Source organism: Balaenoptera ricei, chromosome 6, assembly GCF_028023285.1.
Source record: "Balaenoptera ricei isolate mBalRic1 chromosome 6, mBalRic1.hap2, whole genome shotgun sequence".
In the NCBI taxonomy this organism is placed as follows: Eukaryota; Metazoa; Chordata; class Mammalia; order Artiodactyla; family Balaenopteridae; genus Balaenoptera; species Balaenoptera ricei.
In genome coordinates this window covers 123,137,528-123,157,620 of record NC_082644.1, presented here as the reverse complement: position 1 = coordinate 123,157,620, position 20,093 = coordinate 123,137,528, and the positions used below count along the sequence as shown (strand labels likewise).

General features: G+C 51.0%; 1 protein-coding gene across 2 annotated transcripts in view; it reads right to left on the bottom strand.

Moving 5' to 3' along the window:
* Window positions 1–20,093, bottom strand: part of CACNA1B (calcium voltage-gated channel subunit alpha1 B) — a 184,193-nt gene that overhangs the window by 43,319 nt on the left and 120,781 nt on the right. For both annotated transcript variants that reach the window (XM_059926165.1, XM_059926166.1), the window contains exons 21-27: window positions 12,083–12,209; window positions 9,219–9,348; window positions 8,924–8,983; window positions 7,490–7,596; window positions 2,956–3,052; window positions 1,583–1,743; window positions 96–233 (exon numbers count right to left, since the gene is read on the bottom strand). In XM_059926165.1, coding sequence (XP_059782148.1) covers window positions 96–233; window positions 1,583–1,743; window positions 2,956–3,052; window positions 7,490–7,596; window positions 8,924–8,983; window positions 9,219–9,348; window positions 12,083–12,209 — 820 coding nt within the window. The remainder of the gene's footprint in view (window positions 1–95; window positions 234–1,582; window positions 1,744–2,955; window positions 3,053–7,489; window positions 7,597–8,923; window positions 8,984–9,218; window positions 9,349–12,082; window positions 12,210–20,093) is intronic.

Genomic DNA, 20,093 nt, shown 5'->3' with positions numbered 1-20,093 from the left:
GCCTGGCGGGTATTTGCTTAGTGACGGACGCAGAGCCTGAGCTCCCCACTCTGGCTGCCCCTCTGCTCTAGCCTGACCAGCCAGGGGGCACTCACATGGGCCACCCTTCCCCCGTGGACACCGTGAACAGCGTCAGCAGGGCCCAGAGCACGTTGTCGTAGTGGAAGTCGTATTTCTTCCACTGCCGCGGCTGAGCTTCCACCTCCTCCTTCTCATAATCCAAATACTGGCCCCTGGGGGTGGGAGCACAGAGGAAGTCAGAGGTTAAAGACAAAGGATCCAGATAAACCCCTGTGTCTGCGGTCAACTGAATTTTGAAAAGGGTCATCCATTCAGTGGAGAAGGAACAGTCTTTTCAACAGATGGTGCTGAAACCACTGGGTATCTATAGGTAAGAAAATGAATGTGGGCCCCACCTCACTCCATGTATACAAATTAGCTCAAAATGGATCAAAGACCTAAATGTAAGAGCTAACACTATAAGACTCTTAGAAGAAAACACAGGGGGCCTCAGAAAAGAACAGATAAATTGGACTTCATCAAAATTGAAAGTTTTTTTTGTGCTTCAAAGGACATCATCAACCCACAGAATGGGACAAAATATTGAAAATCATCTATCTGATAAGGGACTTGTATCAGGGCTATATTAAGAACAATTACAATCGGTTATAAAAAGGATGAACAACCTAATTTTAAAAAATGGGTAAAAGATCTGAATAGACATTTTTGCAAAGAAGACATACAAATGGTCAATATGCACATGAAAAGAGGCTCCACATCATGAATCATCAGGGAAATGCAAATCAAACCACAATGAGATACCACTTTATACCCACTAGCACGGCTATAATTACATTTTTAAAAAGGAAAATAACAAGTATTGGCAAGGATGTGGAGAAATCAGAACTCCCAGACACTGCTGGTGGGAATACAAAATGGTTCAGCCACTTTGGAAAACAGTCTGGCAGCTCCTGAAACTGATAAAGAGAATCACCATGTGACCCAGCAATCTCACTTCTACGTTTATATTCGAGAGAAATGAAAACACCTATCCACAGAAAAAGTTGTACACATGTTCAAAGCAGCAGTAACCACAACAGCCAAAATGTGGAAACAACCAAAATGTCCACCAACAGATGAATGAAATGGATCAGTACAGTGAGGTGTAACTTCAGAAGGAATAACGTCTGACCATTAAAGGGGACGAAGCACTGCACGGGCCACAGCAGGAGGCACCGCCACAGCACTAGTGGTAGAAGCGGGGCACACAAGACCCCAGATCACATGATTCCGTTTACGTGCAGTGTCCAGGACGGCATCCACACGGCACCACCCTCCCCCTCGCTCCTCCCTGAGGGCGCCTCTCCTGTCTGCTCTGCTGGGGCCCAAGGCCTCAGGGGCACGGGGAAGTGGCTCCAACCCCGGGGCGGCCCTCTGACATTCGGGCCCAGCCTGGATCTCGCGGGCTGACAGCGCGCCCGGCAGTGGCCACGCTGAGCTCCCTGGGTGTGTGGGCAGGAAGGGCCTGTCCTGCCCAGGAGGTGTGGCGCTGGGGACAGCGGGGCCGCCCTGCCCAGAGTACCTGCAGTCCCGCTCCAGCTCCTTGGACTCGTCAGTGCAGTAGAAAAACTTCCCCTTGAAGAGCTGCACCGCAATGACCGCAAATATGAACATGAAGAGCATGTAGACAATCAGGATGTTGAGGACGTTCTTCAGGGAGTTCACCACACAGTCAAACACCGCCTGGGGGAGGGTGGAGCCATGAGGGGCGGGGCCCAGGCCCGTGGCCCCCGCAAGGGTCTGGACCGGGCCCGCTGCCGTGTGTGGGAGCTGCCTGCGCCGTCCTCCTCTAGAAGGGTGACCCTGGACTGGATGCGGCGGGCAGGAGGGGCTGGAGAAGGCAGCACAGGCGGGGGGGCCAGATGCCGAGGGGGACCTGCCGCTGGGGCCGGGGTTAGGCCACTCTGCCGGGCCATGAGCTGACGTGGAGGGGAGGGGCGGGGCCGGGCCGAGGACCATGCCTGGCCCTTGCCCATCGGTGGGAAGTGGGATGCGGGAGCGGTGACGCGGAGGCCAGCTCAGGACAGGGATGTGGGGCATGTCCACGAACCAGAGGTGACTCCCGTCTGTTACCACTGCCCGGGCCTCCTCTCAGGGGCTCTCACTGTTCTCCAGTGAACCTTTCCCTGCCGCCCTGGCCCTGGTTCCTGCTGGCTCTGCACAATGGCAGATCCACAACCATCTCCCGAGACCCCACCTGGCACACTCCAGACACAAGCAGCTGCCTTGGCAGCGCAGACCCTGCCCATCCACCCTTGGAGCCGCCATCACCCCCGGAGCCGCCCCTTCACAGGCGGCTCTAAGCAAACTGCCTGCCGTAATCCCACATGGCTCAGTGTCTCCACGGCCCGCGTGTCCAAGCTGCCCCTAACACTACTGCACACGGTCTTGGAGGGCTGAGTGAGTTTAGTACAAGCTCAGCAACAATTAGATTGTAGCACAATTCTAAAGCCACACCCACGCTTCAGGGAACCCCTGCCCTCCCCGCATCTCCCTGTGAGCCCACCTCTCTCCGCAGCCCTTCCCCCTGCACTACAGCTGCTGATGAAACCCGCTGTCCCATCGGGCGCCCCTGGGTTGAGGAAGAGGAGCCTTACAGGACACTGCGGAGAATGAGCCCCCTTGGGGAGGGTCGCAGAGCTGAGAGCCCACCCCACGCACGCGACACAGGGCCTCCCGAGTGTGGGGCCTCCCCTCAGCTCCGCTCATCCCCACCCCACGCAGCAAGCTGCAGGGGACCAGGCCAGTTACACATGTGCACCCCACAACACACACCTACATGTACATGTGTGCACATGCAGGCACACACACGCACAATCTACATGTGCACGTGTGCCCACACGCACACATGAGCACACACACCGCCCCCCCCAAGGCCCCACTCCAGACTCGCACCTTGAGCTTGGGCAGCCGCTTGATGGTCTTGAGCGGCCGCAGCACACGCAGGACCCTCAGGGACTTGATGGTGTTGATGTCTTTCCCTTTGGAGCCTCTAGAAGGGAGAAGCCACCCATGTAGACAGGCAGGGTGCACACCTGTGCCCAGAGGACCCGGGGACAGGGCAGCCTCGGCCCTGCAGGCACCACAAGCCAGTGCATCTACCCCTACGGGCTGCCTGCCAAGGCCTCCTCAGAGTGGACAAGGGCCGGGGCCAGGTGAGCAGCACCTGGTGTCCAAGGAGAGCTGAGCTTCTGGATGGGAAGAGCCCCTCCCCACCGGGCCATGTCGTTCAGCACTCCCACCCACCCCGACACCAGCTTCCTCCAGACACCATGCTGAGACCCCCAGTGGGAATAAAGCGGGGAGGCCGCGCCAGGACTGCAGCCCCAGCCGGGGCTGGGCTTTGACTGAGAAGGTATTGCAGGTCAAATCTGATGGCCATGTCCTTGGTTTGGTTTCCTGGCTTTGAAGGCTTTTGAGAGTTCAGTCTGAGACTCCTTAGGAAAATTTGTAACATAGCAGCCTTAAAAAGAACTTAAATGATCAGTCACTCTTCTCGCTGCACTTATACAAATAATCAGGCCAAGTTTAATACAAACAAATTAGTTTTACTGTGATTATCTTTGGTAAAAAAGTGGGGGTATTGTAGAGAGAAAAAAATATGTTTGTCCCTTTAGAGATATTAGATTCTAATCCTAATAATTATCTTTAAGGTTTTGTTATATACCTGTAAACTAGGCTGGACCCTGAATCCTTCCAGTTTCCTCAAATATCTGGCTATGACTTACCAAACTAATGTTTCCAATTTTCTCCCACCTCTCTGATTTGAAATCAATCAGAACAACGATTGCCCTGAAATCTCCCTGGAAGGGACTGCACCAGGTCCTTCTCACTACCCAGATGGCAGTAAACTTCAGGGACTTGAACCTTGGATAAACATTTTGCAGCTGAAGAAGCCCCAGCATTCCCTTCTCTGGCCTGATCCCCTACACTGGTCTCTCAAGCCCTGGAGCAGAGAGGGGCAGCGGGCCCCAGAGGGCCCCTGGCAGAGCCTCCTGCAGGCCAAGCCCCTGCTGGCTTCAGCAGGCTCCATGCTGGACAGCTCCCAGGTCCCCAGCGCGGTGAAGCTGGGACCGCCTCAGCCCTGCTGCCCAGCCCGGGGACTCTGCACGGCCAGGCTGGCTGAGGCGAGGACCAGCTCCCTCCGTGCTGCCCCCACTCACCTCACCTCACCTGCCACCCACATGTCACAGAGAAAATCCATTTCCGAGCCTCCCTCAGGGATGAGGCCACCTCCCCGCCTGCCTTTCCCCTCCCCCTCCCTCTGTGGGAACCCAGAGCCTCAGTCATCCTTCAAAACAAAACCAAAAACCCCCATCTCATCGTGTACAAATGCTGGAGACCTCCGAATCGAATTGAGAGGAAGAAAAGTAGCTGACGTGGACGTAGACTGCTTCGGCCCAAGATGACAGATCATGACTTTACACTTCAATTGTGAAACTCTCCTTTTCCTGTCCATTACTCCCGCGCTGGCACGGAAAGATCACACCCTCATCTTTATCTCCCAGACCATTACTAATGGGGTTAGCTTTTCAGACTGCTGGATTCGTCACCAAAGATTCCGACCTATCCCGACTATCTAGATCAGACTTGTCTCCACTCACCAGGAGACCCCACCAGCAGCACCCATCTTTGCAAGGCATTTAGGAAGGCTCTTTATTTCAGGGGAGGAGATTCTACTCCCACATACACTAAAAACCTGACTGACCCCTGGCTTAAATGGGTAAACATAGCAAACGCTGTGAATAAATCCATCACTTGGTTTCAAGTAAATACGCACAAGGAGTTAGGTTAGGAGTAAATATGCACAAGATATGATCAGAAACCTCTCCTTAACTCTTGAAGACATTGCAGATTCCCCTGCAAATATCCTTAGACTCTCTGGCCAAAGTTGGTCCTAATAATAGGACAGCCCTTGGTTATCTTCAACTGAGCAAGGAGTTGTCTATGCTGTGGCCAACACTACCTACAGTACCTGGATTGACACTTCCGGGGAAGGTGAAAATCAGTTTCGTAAGATCACTGAGCCAGCTACTTGGCTCAAATGTGTGACTTCTTCATGGGGTTTTTCTTTGATTGGTTTGGGTCTTGGGGACCATGGCTCCAAAGTACACTTCAAACATTAGGAATTATCCTGCTCATCATGCCCCTGATGTGTTTGTGTTTGTCGTATTCTCTCAAAACCTTTAAATACACGTTTGTAGCTGATAACCACTAAGTAAACGGTCTCCATTCTGACTGGAATGTCAGAAAAGAAGCAAAGAAAATGACCAACGTAAGGATTATGAACCTGGAACTGTGATCCGTGAATGTCATAGGCATTAAGCAAACACATCATGATCTATGGATACCACATCAAAGATCAAAGCTGCAAAAACTACACAGCAGGAGCTAAGAGTGGTGCTAATGCCTGTGAATAAAAAATATTGCCTGCCGTATCAGTAAACAAAGGATGTTGCAGCCATCAAGCCATCACATTCCAGCCACCAGATGGTGAGCCCTGAGGGAACTCAGGATGCAGGCAGGATGCCCCCCCCATCCAGCTGTCAGCTACCCCCCTTCCCACGGGGCACCTCAGGAGACTCAGGGTGAGAAGCACAGGATACTGGCCCAGACAGCTGAGGTACATATCAAAGGAATGATTCAATGAGCCCAGACTCTTGCATGTCCCATATAAAGAAAAGCACTAAATCCCTTACCTTGAGATGCCTGGTTTTCTTTAGTTAACAGTAATCTCTTGACATTACGACTACCTGGGCTCTGTTGCGAAAACTCCTGTACATCCCGCCCCCCGCCCCCCCCCCCCCCCCGCCTCTTTGGGGCCGCCCTCAGAGTTGTCTGAGACGCTGCGTCCCGGGCTTAAGTCCTCAGTTTTGTCCGCCAAATAAAACGAAACTCTCAACTTCTAGGTTGTGAATGTTTTTTTAGTCGACACACCTAAAATTTTGATCACATCTCTCAGTTGGGCTGACAGTTTGATCAGAAGGGGAGAATTGTTAAAAAAAAAAAAAAAAAAAAAAAAGAGGAGGGGGAGAGGGAGGGAGAGGAGAAAGAGGAAAAGGAAGAAAAAGGAGAAGAAGGAAAAATAAAAAGAAACAACAGGTCCAGAGTGGAGCCACTCGCCCCCAGGACAGCGAACCAGGACTGAATTGCAGTTTCAGCCTTTCCCAGGAACGGAATTTCTGGACCTCCCTGGTCAGCACCAGTGAGGTAACCTTGCCTGAAACAATCCTTTCTTTTCTTTTGTTAATAACCTTCCCTGGCTCCCTTTCTATAAAGGCCTTCAATTTTGTACAGCTTCCATCGCGTACAGCCTTTCTACTTACTAGACGGGATACTGCCTGTTTCATGAATCACTGAATAAACCCAATTAGACCTTCAGATTTACTCAGTTGAATTTTGTTTTATGACAATAGAGGGTCGGAGATGCTGGGCATTTCAGGGAGGCGTTGTGGAAAGGAAAGAGCAAAAAAGCCCTGTTTCCAGAGGAGACACGCGGGAAAGTGCCTCAGAGAGCCAACATCCTGGCAGCCACGGTCACGCAGCTCCCACCCAGAGCGGGCACTGCCCTCCGGGCCCAGGCACCCAGCCTCCAGCACTCAGTCAGCATTCCCTGCTCACCAAAGGGGGGGCCACGCCCAGCTCCAGCCCCCAACCCGGCCCCCCGAGGTGAGGCGGGGACATGTGGCCCTGGGGACGTGGCTCCGGGCAGCATGCAGCCCAGAGGGTGGAGGGGAATGAGCGGAGGTGAGGCGTGGTGATGAAACGGCCCACGAGGGGTCGCGGCGCGCTGTGATGTGGGGACAGAGGGAAGGCATTACCCCATGAAGCTCCTACCGAGAGGCCAGCAACAGGAGACAAAGAGAAGAGAGTCAGAGAGGAGGCCTCCCCGTGGGCTCAGAGGTGACCCCGTCCCTCCGTATCCGCGTCCATCGAGGGTCTTACTTATCTCTGGATCTCCCCCCACCACCTGCCCCAGACCTCCCCCCTGCTGCACCCGAGCACCCAACGCCTGCCCTCACGCCCGCCACCGCATAGGGTCTGAGGGAGCCAATCCAGGCCCAGCCACAACAGGGCTGAGCGCCGCTCACCAGGGAGCCACAGAAAATGGCAGAGACCCCCAGCTGCGCCCGCCCACACTGGCTGACCAAGCAGGGCAGCTGCGTTAGGGCACGAAAAGTTTCCTGAAGGACCCGAGAGGCAGACACCACAAGCAGAGGCCTGCCTATCCAACTTCAGAGCCATGGGGTGTGTCAGGGACAAACGAGCCTTGAGGTCCTCCCAGCCCCACAGCCCAGCCCCAGGCACAGAGGGACCGACGACAGACCGCCATGGAGGCCACTGGGCCCCTTCCTCCTTCACCCCCCACACTCATCACGGCTCTGGGGACTGCAGTCCAGCAAGAGTCAGAGCAGACCTGGGTACTTACGAGAAGGCAAACGCCACCAGGGCCCCACTGACCACAATGAAGTCCAGAATATTCCAGAGGTCCCGGAAGTACGCGCCAGGGTGCAGCAGCAGTCCCAAATCGATCATCTTTAGGGGAACAACACACTTTAATGAGCAGAATATTTCAGAAAAGAAAGGCAGAGCCAGAGCCCAGAGACGTGGTTACGGGAAGGGTGCCTCTTCATGTCACGTCCCATCAGGGGAGGGGACACAGCCCTGATCATGCCTATTGTGAAAGGGGACACGGCTCAGGTCACATCCTGTCAGGGAAGGGGTCACGGCTCAGGTCAAGTCCTGTCAGGGGAGGGGTCACAGCTCAGGTCACATCCTGCCAGGGGAGGGGTCACAGCTCAGGTCACGCCCTGTCAGGGGAGGGGTCACAGCTCAGGTCACGCCCTGTCAGGGGAGGGGTCACAGCTCAGGTCACGCCCTGTCAGGGGAGGGGTCACGGCTCAGGTCACGCCCTGTCAGGGGAGCGGACACAGCTCAGGTAATGGCCTCTTAGAGCCTCAAGGGGTGTTTGGATCTCCATGCCTTTGACCCCACGACCCTGCATGGTCATGACTGGCCGAGATCCTGCCCGGCCCCCAGCTCCTGTGGAGCCTGAATGAGTCTCTCCTCCATCGCTGGGCTGCAGGCACACGCTGCCCGGAGCACGCCGCCTGCCAGACCCTCGGAGTGCCAGCCCCGTGCGGCGAGAGGAAGAGCTGCTGGATTCTGCACCTCCTGCAGCGGCACCTTAATGTCTCTGGGCCTCCGTGTCCTCGTTCATAAAATGAAATGGTAACACCTCCCCCAGGAATTTGGGAGAGAATTGAAGCGAGTGCTTGTGTACACAGAAGCCACCCTGAGTCAGCACGTGGGCACCCCCCACCCCCACCAGCTGCGCTGCCCGCGCACTTGTGTGGAAAGCACAGGCCACTTGGCAACACCTAGAGAAGGAATAAAGGTCACAACAACACGGTCATTCTCCATCTAGGATCAAACACTAGTGAGTCCTCTACACCCACCTGCCGTGATCTTCGGCCCTTGAGGCCACCGCCCTGTCCCTGCTCTCCTTCCTCCAGCCGAGGTCCCGGCCTCCCCCCTCTGCTGAGACCACCCTGCATGGGCTGGGCTCACACCGCACAGTAAGGAAAGCCTGTCCCCTCAGCGAGAAGGGTCTCCATGAGCAGGTAGTGGGGACCAGGGCCAGCGCTTGCGAGCTCTCCGAAGGCTGACGTGATGCTGTGGCGAATCCTTAACAAACGTGGCCTTGTGTCTCCACAAGACACAACCTCTACCTGAGGGCTCATGTGCCCTCATGTCACCACACGTGTGTGCACGCCCCGGGCACACTTGCCACGTGCCTTCATCTCAGTCACGAGGGGGATGAGCAAAGCCCTGTGGTCACCAGGGCAACCACACATCTCACCTTTATCACCATCTCAAAGGTGAAGACGCCTGTGAAGATGTAGTCCATGTACTTCAGCACCTGGAACCAAAAGGAAAGGCTTTTCTCAAAGGCGAGGCCAGAAGCTCGAGCGGGGGCAGGAGCTTGAACAGACCACCCGTTGGCCTGGGGCCTGTGGGCAGGGTCTGGGGAGGGGAGGGGAGGCCAGTGTCCCTGTGGGAGCACACCCCTGCAGCGGCAGCCCTCCCTCCCGTCCCGGGCACGTCGCCACTCTTCTGTGTCCCCAGAGCCTCCACAGCCCAGTGGCAGCACTCACGTTGTTCCTGGGCGAGTCTGTCTGCACGGGATCCTCAGCGGCCAGGGCAATGCTGCTTAGGGCGATGACCACGAGAATGACCATCTCGAAGTACCGCATGGTCACGATGTAATGGCAGAAGCGGCGGAGCCTGGAAGGCAAAGCACGGGTCACCGAAGGCCCACGGAGGGCTGGGCTGGCCCCTCCCCGTAGGAAGGGCTGAGTTCTGGGAAGTGTCCCTGTGGTCGGGAGAGAGCGGCCAGGTGACTGGTGGGCACCAGATTCCTGGGAGGGTAGGTGGCGGAAAGGCTGCATAAACCCTGGGCAGGGCCAGCCCGCCACGGCTTGCAGGCCTAGTTGGTCTGGCCCGTTCGCTACATAAAGTTCCACTGGGGCCCAGCCAGGCCTGCTCGTCTACCTGCTGTGGGGCTGCCGTGCCCTGGACGGGCTTCCGGCTCTGCTGTGGCGGGGGAAGAGGCCGAGCACCAACAGTCCCGTGGAGAGCAGGCGCCTCTCGAGCCCCAGTGCTGGGCGCGGTGCCCCCGTCGGAGCCACCAGAGCTGCGTGTGTGCCCCTGCCCGCCTCCACTCACCACTATTCTGCTCTGTTCAGGCACATGCTGGGCTGGGACACAGTGGCGAACGAGACACCAGTAAACGTAAAGCAACAGGAGATGCTCAGGTGTTGACACACACTACGACTCAGCAGGAGACAGTGACCAGGAGGCCAGCAAAGGCCCCGCAGGGGGAGAGTGAAGCCGATCCTGGGGGACGAGCGCACGAGGCAGACGTCGCTCCTGCCACCTCGAGGGACGTGCTCACGGGGGCCCCCCTCCTGCCTCTGCTGGCCCAACCGCTGCCCCCCAGCCCGTCCAACCTGCTCCTCTCGCCAACGCAGAGTGTTCCCAAGGACACCCACGTCTCTCTGTCCCTGGAAGGGACTGGACTTTATGCCTGTTTCCTCCTCATCCCGACCACCAGTGTCCAGCTCCAGCCCGCACACTCCCCGGAGCTGCCCTTCCCAGGCCCCCGAGAGACCTGCTGGCACTTCTCCCTCCTAATTGAGACGCTTTTCCTTCCACTTCCACGACGCTCCATCTCGGGCCCTCTTCCATCCCAGCCCCCTTCCTTCTGATCAACAGCTGCTGGTCCATCTTGTGGCTGAGTTTCCACCCTCGCTCAGACCCCCAAGTCCCCCAGCCATGTGCCACCTGCCAGCTGCCCCGGGCTCCACAGGGTCTGTGCTCACCACCCCCCAGCCTGGCCGGGCCCACAGCCGTCAAGCAGAAACCCTGGCTGTCATCCTTCACATTTCCATCCGCTTCCACATCTAATTTGCCATCAAATCCTGCAGATTCTGCCTCCAAAATTTCTCCCCAAGCATTTCACTCCCAAACCTCTCCACTCTGACTATCCTCATCAAATCACCATCTGAAAACCGCGGCCACCTACTAAACGGTCTCCCTGTCTCGTCTCCAGTCTTCCCACCAAAGGGCTCTGCTGAAGTGCAGTCTAACCAAGTCACCACTCACCCCCAACTGTTTACAACCTCTCAAGCTTCTTAGGGCTCTCGGTGTCACTTCTACTTCTCCACAGAACACACAACAGCGCTGTCTACCTCTGCGCTTTTCCATCCAACTGTTGTTGGCTATTCTGAGCCTGATGTCTTTCACTTCTGGACCACTCTAAGTTCTCTCCGCCCTCCAAGAATACTGGTTCCTCCCTCTTCATCTTAACTCTTTACCCTTCAGGTTTCACCTGAGATCTCTCACCTCCTCCAGGAAGGCTCCCCTGACTCTCCCCACCTGCTCCAAGACACCAGACCTCCCTGCTTTACCGTCCACGTTGTACTCATTTGACGGACACCACCCGGTCGGTGCTGGAGGCCGAGGCCTTATCCGTCTCTACCGCCATCTTACTCCAAGCCCCTAGCAGAGCAAGCTCCCCACAGACGTATGCTGAAAGGAGGAACGTGGGGAGGATGGACGACGGGGACTGGTGGAAAGACTGCTGGATGCCCAGGGCAGAAGGGCTGGCTGGACACGTGGGTAAAGGACAGAGCACGAGCTCCTCAGACCCTGCTGCGCTGCCCCCCTGGGTGGTGTGGTTCCGCCTTTGCTCTACCTGCGTCTCTGCCTGGTGGGCTCCCACGACCCCCGCCACGTCTCGGTTCCAATCCCACTTCATGTCAGCAGGCCCCACCGTCCACATCTCCAGTCCCCGCTTTGTGCTTCTTCTTAGCCCTTCCCTCCATGAACCATCTCATGTCCCCTCCCTAACGTCCTGTCTGCTGTCTGCCTCTCCACTCGCTTGTAAGTTTAAGAACGGACGGGGCCCTTGTCCGTTCTGCTCATGACCGCATATTCCCAGCACCTAGAACGCTGCCTGGTACATGAATATTGGTTGAGCTAATGAAGGCAGGTGGACTGATGAGTGGATGAGACTCATGGTGGCGTAAACAGAGGGGAGAAAACGTGGACAGACACATGGGTGACTGTGACGCACCACCTGATGGAAGGTGGACGGAGGGCAGCACATATGCACGATGGATGTAAACTGGGTGTGTGTGTGCAGAGGTGAACTAAGGCTGCAGTGCGGGTTAAGAACAAGGCCCTGGGACCAACGGTCTGGGTTCAAATCCCAGCTCCGCCACCGAGATGGACGGGCTGTGTGTCTGGACACCGGCCTTCCCTGTGGCTTCGTGTCTTCATCTGCAAAGTGAGGTGACAGTAGTGTGTGCTTTGTGGGATGCTGTGGTGATCAATCAGGATATTAACACACGTAAAGGGGCAGGTCGCGTCTAGCACACGCTGGTGGCGTGTACACGTGGATCATGGGCCACGGACAAGAGGACAGCACAGGGCACGGGCTGGTGACAAGACTCACAGGTTGGTGGGGCTTAAGCAGAACATGGAGCTGTAAGGCACGATGGGCCGGGGGCCGCTCCTCATCACATCATCAGCTTCCACCTCCTTCTTCCCTTCTGCTTGGCCTTCCAGGTCCACGTTACCACCTGCAAGGACACGAGGCCACCAAGTCAGGGGTGTGGCTCATAAACCCACATCACGCAGGTCTCGCCCCGGGGCGACAGGCACTCTCCCAGCTCCAACCCCACAGGTCTTCGTGGACCCACCCGGGGAAGGGCGTGCGGCTAAGAACACAGCTTCGCATGAGACCCCTCCGATCACCGTCAGGCCGCCACTGAGGCGAACAGTGGCAGGGCCGTGCCGGCGCTGAGGATCTGGGCCGTCTGCCGCAGAGATCCCGAGACCCTTCCTCACCTCTCCCTTCACCAGGGTCGCTGGGGGAGCAGCGCCAAGCCTGGCGGGCGTCCCTGGCTGTGGACTTCTCTGCTTCCCTAGGGGCCACAAATCTAGATGTTCTAAGAACACCAAAGCCGCCTTCAGCCCCAGAGACCAAGGCCAGTAGGTTCCCCCACCCCAGTTCAGGGCTCACCCCTCGAGAGAACGCATCCTGGGCTGCCTGGTGAGAGCTCCCGCGGTCGCTGCAGGGGTTGGGGGCAGGGCCAACAGGGCAGCGAGGAGAGGGGCCGGCCTGGCCTGAAGCCGCTCTCCTGAACCTGCTGGTCAGGCCTGACCCGCGCACAGGGCCCGCAGAGGACACTGGCCCAGGGCGGACGCGGGCACTGCCGTCGCCCACACACCCGCTTGGCCCTTGTCCCTCGCTCTTCATCCCCCCCCTTCCCTAAGGCCCATCCTCTGCGCTATCAGCACCCCCTCCTCCACTCGGCACCCACAAATCAAAGTCCCCAGGTTAACACGGCTGTGACCACTGTTTTTAAGTAGATTTTGCTGTTCTGCATAGTATGTTTCTCTCAACAGTGTTTCATTTTTAACTATCCTAATGTACCTTTCCATTCTTGCGGGTAACAGTTCCTGAGACCCCAGGGACGCCAGGGAGGACAGTGCAGTGACTTGGAGCCAATGCCCACTGTCCACCTCACTTTTACTTCTTGGAAGAAGCATAAAGGCAGAAATGAGGGAGGTTCCCTCCAGCATGTGTGAAGACGAAGGCTCTAAGCTTCTCCCCTGGCTGCTGGCCACTCTGAAGTCCTGCAGGGAACAGCCGGGCCAGAGAAAACAGCCTTGACCTGACCGTGAAACCAGCCTGAGCCACAGCAGCTACGATGCTTCCTAGACTGTCAGCTGCCACCACCCGGCACCATTCAATTCCCGGCTGAAGGCATAAACTATAGCATCTTCTAAGAAAGCAACCGGGCAAACTTATTTAAAGTAAAAAATTCTGTCTATTGATTTAATTTGTACAAAATTATCTCCTAAGGAAATCAAGCATGCACACAAACATCTGTATTCACAAAGGTGTTTTTTATATAAGTTCTTTTACAATAACAAAATCTATGAAAAGTATAACCATAGGAGATCGACTAAGTGTGCAATACTTACAGGAAGCATCATACTATGAATACTAAAAATGCATACAGGGCTTCCCTGGTGGTGCAGTGGTTGAGAATTTGCCTGCTAATGCAGGGGACACGGGTTCGAGCCCTGGTCTGGGAAGATCCCACATGCCGCGGAGCAACTAGGCCCGTGTGCCACAACTACTGAGCCTGCGCGTCTGGAGCCTGTGCTCCGCAACAAGCGAGGCCACGATAGTGAGAGGCCCGCGCACCGCAATGAAGAGTGGCCCCTGCTTGCCGCAACTAGAGGAAGCCCTTGCACAGAAACGAAGACCCAACACAGCCAAATAAATAAATAAAAATAAATAAATAAATAATAATTTTTTAAAAATGCATACAAATAGTTTAAATGACTTATCATAAGCTTTAAAGAAGAAGCTTATGATAAGGTAAGTTAAAAAAAAAAAAAAAAAAAAGACAGGCTACACACTTGTATATCCCAGATGGGCTCAACTATGAAAAATAACATATACAGGGAGAGAAATAACACCAAAATAACAGTAACTGTGGTGATCTCCGAAAGGCTTTCTGATAATGATCTTAATTCTCTTCACTATACTTTTAACACTAAAATTTTTTTTTCTGTGATGAGCATGTGTAACTTTTAAATTAAGAAACATTTATTATTTTAAAACCACAGCTTTTCAGACTCTTCCACAATAACAATTAAGCAAACCCAAGGACAAGTAAACTGGGAAAAAGGAACCAATATACACTGAATGAAGAATTTTTCTGCTCAAAAGAAGTGGAACAAAGATGCCAGAGCCTGGATGGAAATATTTCTCCTGAAATAGACTTACTACTACAACAACAGCAGAAATCATCAATTAAGTCAAAACAGACCAGGAATAGAGGGAGAGGATCAAAACGAGAACTACAACAGACTAAGAAAATATCCTGTTGGAAGCTGTTTAAAAATAAAAATAAAAAAAGACTAGACAGTAACAAAAATTAAGTCATTGAAACAGAAGACAATCAGCCAGATGGCCAGATATGGGGGAGGGGGGTGGATAAAGAAAGGAACAGAACTTCACTGAAAACAACATGTGCCGGCCTGGTCCAGGTGCTTTATTCTCACAGCGGCACTTACTGGCACGTATTATTACCTCCAGTTTGCAGATTAAGAAACTGAGGCTGAATGGAGGAATTACACTGTGGGGACATTACCGACCAAAGCTGGGGTGAGGCACCACATTGAACTGCTCCCTCCAGGGGACTGAAGGGAGAGCAGGCGGGCGGTGCGCGGGGCTTCCAGGGAAGCACAGCTGAGTCCTCGGACAAGAACGGCCCTCATCTGGCCCACAGAATCCCCACCGGCCAAGGCAGTCATTTCCAACTTGAAGAGAACTTAAGCCTAATGTCCCAAGGCATCCACCATGTACAAAGAATTTCTCTCCTATAGCTAGGTACCATCCTTGGGAGAACTGAAAAAGCAACCAAACAATTCTTTTTCTGTAGGGCTTGATTATCAAACAAAGCCCACTTCAGAAAGGGTGGATTACGGTCAGTCATATATGAACCCAAAACAAAAAACATCAGCAAACATACAAGGACCAGAAAACAAACATCATCCCCATACAAGGTGGGTGAAAGACAGCAGAAACAAGTAATATATATATATAACCCCCAATGGACTTCAGATATAAGTACCTTTAGATGAGGACTATAAAAGAACTAAACATAAATATGTAAAGAAATAAAAAAAAAATGAGTCTTTAAAAAATGAACAAGCAATAGAAGTCTATAAAATTGACCCAGCATTTCCATGGCCTATGACAGAGAGGCTTAAAAAGGACTCACCCTCCTACTAAAAACAACTATAAAAGCTGAAAAAAATACATAACTGTTTAAAGGCACAGGGAACCAGCTGACACGGACAGAACCTGAGAAGCTACAATCCTTGGGAGAAAGGAGGCACGAGGCGACCCCTGTGCACATGGGGCCATTTTCCCATTTTTAGAAGCAGAAAGCAACACGCCTACTGGGAGGAGGAGTAAAAGACTGGAGCTTGAGGATGACACAGTGTCTGGGAATGAGGGGCAAAATCCCAGAGAGGAGAGCAGGGCATAGAAGTGAGTCCCTCTGTTGGTCCCGATTAATTCCCCTCCAGTCACTGCTGCACAAGAGCAAGGCAAGGCTGGTCTCTGCCAGAAGCAAAGGGCCTCGAGGAGGATGCGGGGCTGAAGAACTTGATACTGGGTGCAAATGCAAACAGAGATTTAACTTCGCTATCATTTTGCACTCGGATTGTTCTTGTTTTTGTTAGTGTTCTGGTTAAAGAGTTGCATATCTTGAATAATTCGCTCTTAACCATACTTTTTCTACAAGGCCTATTATTTTCAATGCATCGCATTTTCAGAAATGCATACATAATGTTATAGCAGGAAGGTCTGTACTTCAGGAAGATAGAAAATGATATTAAAGGAAGGTCTGCAATGTAAGAAATTGGTAAATCTATCAGTAAATAAACACAGTCTCTATAAAGTTGTTAGGAAGGAAGAAGCTTTTCCTCTACATTCCTACGTTCTTCTGACTGGTCTAAGAATTAAACTGACGTGAGATTAACAGGAGAAAATCAAATTTAACTTCGTACATACCGGAACCACACATACGTGAGAGGTTCAGACAGAAGGGTAAAATGAGGTATATACACCACCTTAAGCTAAGGAATGGGATAGGAGCCTGGGGCTTCCAAGGACAGGAGCGTCATTCATAGGACAATATAAAAAAGGGCAGGTTTTTGGTAATTAGATGCTTGCCCTGCCAAACAGATGGGGGCCACTTAGATAACACTTATCTCTGGTAATAACTCTTTCCTGGGAAAAATCCCCAATTTAAATTTTTCTAGGTAGTTAAGGGAGGGGCAGTTGCTTCTCTTGAACCCACAGGGACTCGACTGCCCTTAGCTCAAAATAATCCTCACGCAAAAGTGACACATTCTGGGGAGGGTTCATCCTGAACGCCTACAAAGTCAGAACAATAGTAATATCTATTTTGTGGGGGAGAAAAGGACTAAAATGCTGGATGCTAACAAGGAAGTTGGGGGAAATGTGATCGCAGCTGCTGTTCTAAGGTCTTAGAACTTAATAAAATAACTATAGATTTTGTTATGCATGCATGATAGAATTATAAGGATAACCACTTTAAAAAAAAAACCAAAATAATTCATAGTTTATAAACTAATATAGAGGGAAAAATGTGACACGAAAGCAAATAAACAACCAATTATTCAATACTAAAAAGGAAGGAAAGGAGGAAAAAAATAGGAAAAATGGAACAAATGTCACAAGTCCAAGTAAACTAATAATCACAATACATACAAGCAGACGGAACCTGGTTACTGACTGACACAGATCACCCAGATGGAATTTTTTAAAATACCGTTATACATATAACTGTTAGTTTCCAAGAGACAAGCCTAAAATCGAGGCCACATCAAGGCTGGAAGTCAAAAGATGGGAAAAGATACACTTGGCAAATGTTCATTAAAAAAACAAAATAAAACAAAACTCAGGTATATATTCACATCAGAAAATTACAATATAAGAAAAAATCATTATTAGAGTTAAAGCGTGTCAGCAGAAGATGACAAAAAGTTCAGCTCCACTAAGACACAGCAATTTTAAATATACATAAAGTGGCTTAAAACATAGAAAGCAAACACATATATTTTAACATAAGCTTTTTTTTGAAAAAAAGAATAAATAAAAGAAAAAGCCTAACAAAAGAGAATCAGAAACACATAGTTACTATTTTAGAAACATACACAATAGTACTTGGTCATCTGTTAGAATGTTTCCTATACTGAACTGCATGTTTCAAACTATTCAAAATAACTGCATTAAATATAGAAACTTAAAAAAAAACATACACACACACACACACACACACACACACACAAAGCAAGAGCTGACAGATCTACAGAAAGAGATTTCAATGCACCTCTCTTAATTATCGATGGGTCAGTGTGGCAAAATATTAGTGAATATATAGAATATTCAGCAACACAACTAACAAACTTGATTTAGCAGACAAATGTAAGAAGCCGAGTGTTCCCCAAATTAGAGAAAACATAGTCCTCTTAAGCATACATAAAACATTTACAAAAGTTGACCATATGCTAAGCCATAAAGCAGTCGTAAATCTCTCGTCTCAAAGAAGACCCTCAAGCCGGTCATGTCCTCTAATCACAGTACAATTAAGTTGCAATTTAAGGCAATAATCAGAAACCAAAAGATTAATTAAGATTTAAATTTTACAATTGGAAATTGAAAAACAGACGTTAAATAGTTCATGGGTCAAAAATTATATATCATAGGCAGTATAAATGTGTCTACATAGAAAACAGCAGAAAAATTATTTAGAGTAAGAGAGTCTGTTTGGCAACTCTGGCTGGACACAAAACTGAAGGACAAAAATTGCTTGCATTTCTACATGGTAGGGGCAAAAAATTTTTAAATACAATTTTTTTAAACAATACTATTTAAAAAACAGAATAAGTAAAAAGACAAAAGAAGGAATTTGGGGCAGTGAAACTACTCTGTATGATACTATAATGACACAGGTCATTATACATTTGTCCAAACCCTTAAAAGGTACAACAGCAAGAGTGAGCCCTACTGTAAACCTTGGACTTTGGGCGACAACGGCGGTTCATGGAGGCTCACTGACCGTAACTAATGTACCACTGGGTGGGGGAGGCTGACGGTGCAGGGACAGGGAGTGTACAGCAAGTCTCTGTGCTTTCCATTTAATTTTACTTTGAAACTAAAACTGCTCTAAAAAAAAAAAGACAAAAATACAAATTTTTCAGGGTAACAGAAAAGAAATACAAATATAAAATCTAAGTAGTTAGGTAAAAATCCTATAATCTTACATTTGAATTACAAACGCCAAAAGAATACATGGTATATTCTTCTTTTTTAAAAAGAAAAAAAAAAGTCCTAAAAAGCCTGAAAGCAGTAAAAATCTAGTAGCAATGACCATATTGGTAAATAATAACATTTCTCACCAAAGGAACCACAGCCTCTCAGATCAGGTTCTACAGAAACAGACCATGAGATGAGGGTCCATGTGCAAGTGGCTGACTAAGGACGGACTCCCAGAAGGAACTGGAAGGGAGCAAGAAGGCAGACCAGGGCAGAGAAGGGGGCCAAAAGAGGGGGCGGCTTCAGATAAAGTCCTGCGACAGCGTCAGCTGCTCCTTCGGGGGACCCTGGGGTCTGACCCAAGCCTCAGAGTTGTCAGACCTGAAGCCAGAGGGCTGGGCTTTCACCTCCCGCACTCCTGTGCCTGGTGAGGGCCACCTGGGGGCGTCAACCCTCAGGGACTTCCACCTTCCATCCCCCACGTGTTGGGAAGCACCTCTAGTGGTCAAGGGCAGCCCTCCAAAGAGGAGCTGAAGGTGAGGCCACTGGAGGCAAAAGGACCCTGAAGGAAGGGAAGGGAGATCTGGAAAAACAGCAGGTGTCCAGGACACAGGTCTCCTTGGAGAAATGGCCGATTCCAGGTCTGGGCAGGAAAGGTACACAATGATCCTGGAACGTTTTGTCACAGATGAAAGCAGAAAGCTGTCAAAGACAACAGGCTGTGAGAAGGTAAAAAAGCCAACTTTAAGGGGCTCCCACTATCCAGAGACAGGACAATTTGAGCATCAGAACTAAGAGTGAGTCCAAAGGACTGAAACACACCAAACACGTTAAAATCCAAAGATTCATAACAATAATTTTGTTAAAGCTCTCGATGACTGTATTCGGAGTTCCTAGTGTACCAACTCGCTATTTTGAAAACTCATATGTAAAGGGACGGAATTAAGCGTGTATCTTGCTAATACAAATACAAACTGTATTTCAGGGTAACCAAAGAGTTGATGAGGGAAGTTCTTCCTTATAGAAAATGTCAGAATAATTAATGCAGAGAGCATGATAGAATTATAAATTCACAACTGTGCAATGCCAAATAAAATCACAGATCTGGGTGACCATCATCAGTGCCTACTAGATCACTAGGGGAAAGGTTGGTGGAGAACTTTACAGTGGACGGATAGGGCTCTACCCACCGAGCAATCTTAACACTGCCCAAAGGAAAACACTAGATGGTATGTGGCTCCGGATGGAACGTGAGATGAAGCACACAGCCAGCCACCTAGGAAGCTTCCCCAAAGAGTTTTAACCTGATCACAGTCAAGATCTGCGGTTCACAAACAAGGGTGATTTTGCCTCCTCGGGATACCTGGCAACGTCTGGAGACTTTTTTTTTTTTTTTTTTTTTTTGGTTGTCACAACTACAGGGTACTACTGGCATCTAGAGGGGAAAGGTCAGGGATGCCGCTAAACATCTTAAAACGCACAAGACAGCCACCACCAACAAAATTTCAATAGCGCCAAGGTTCAGACGGCCTGTTTTAGGATCTAAATATCAGTTAACAGGAGATACTGAGGACAGAGAAATGTGTTAAAT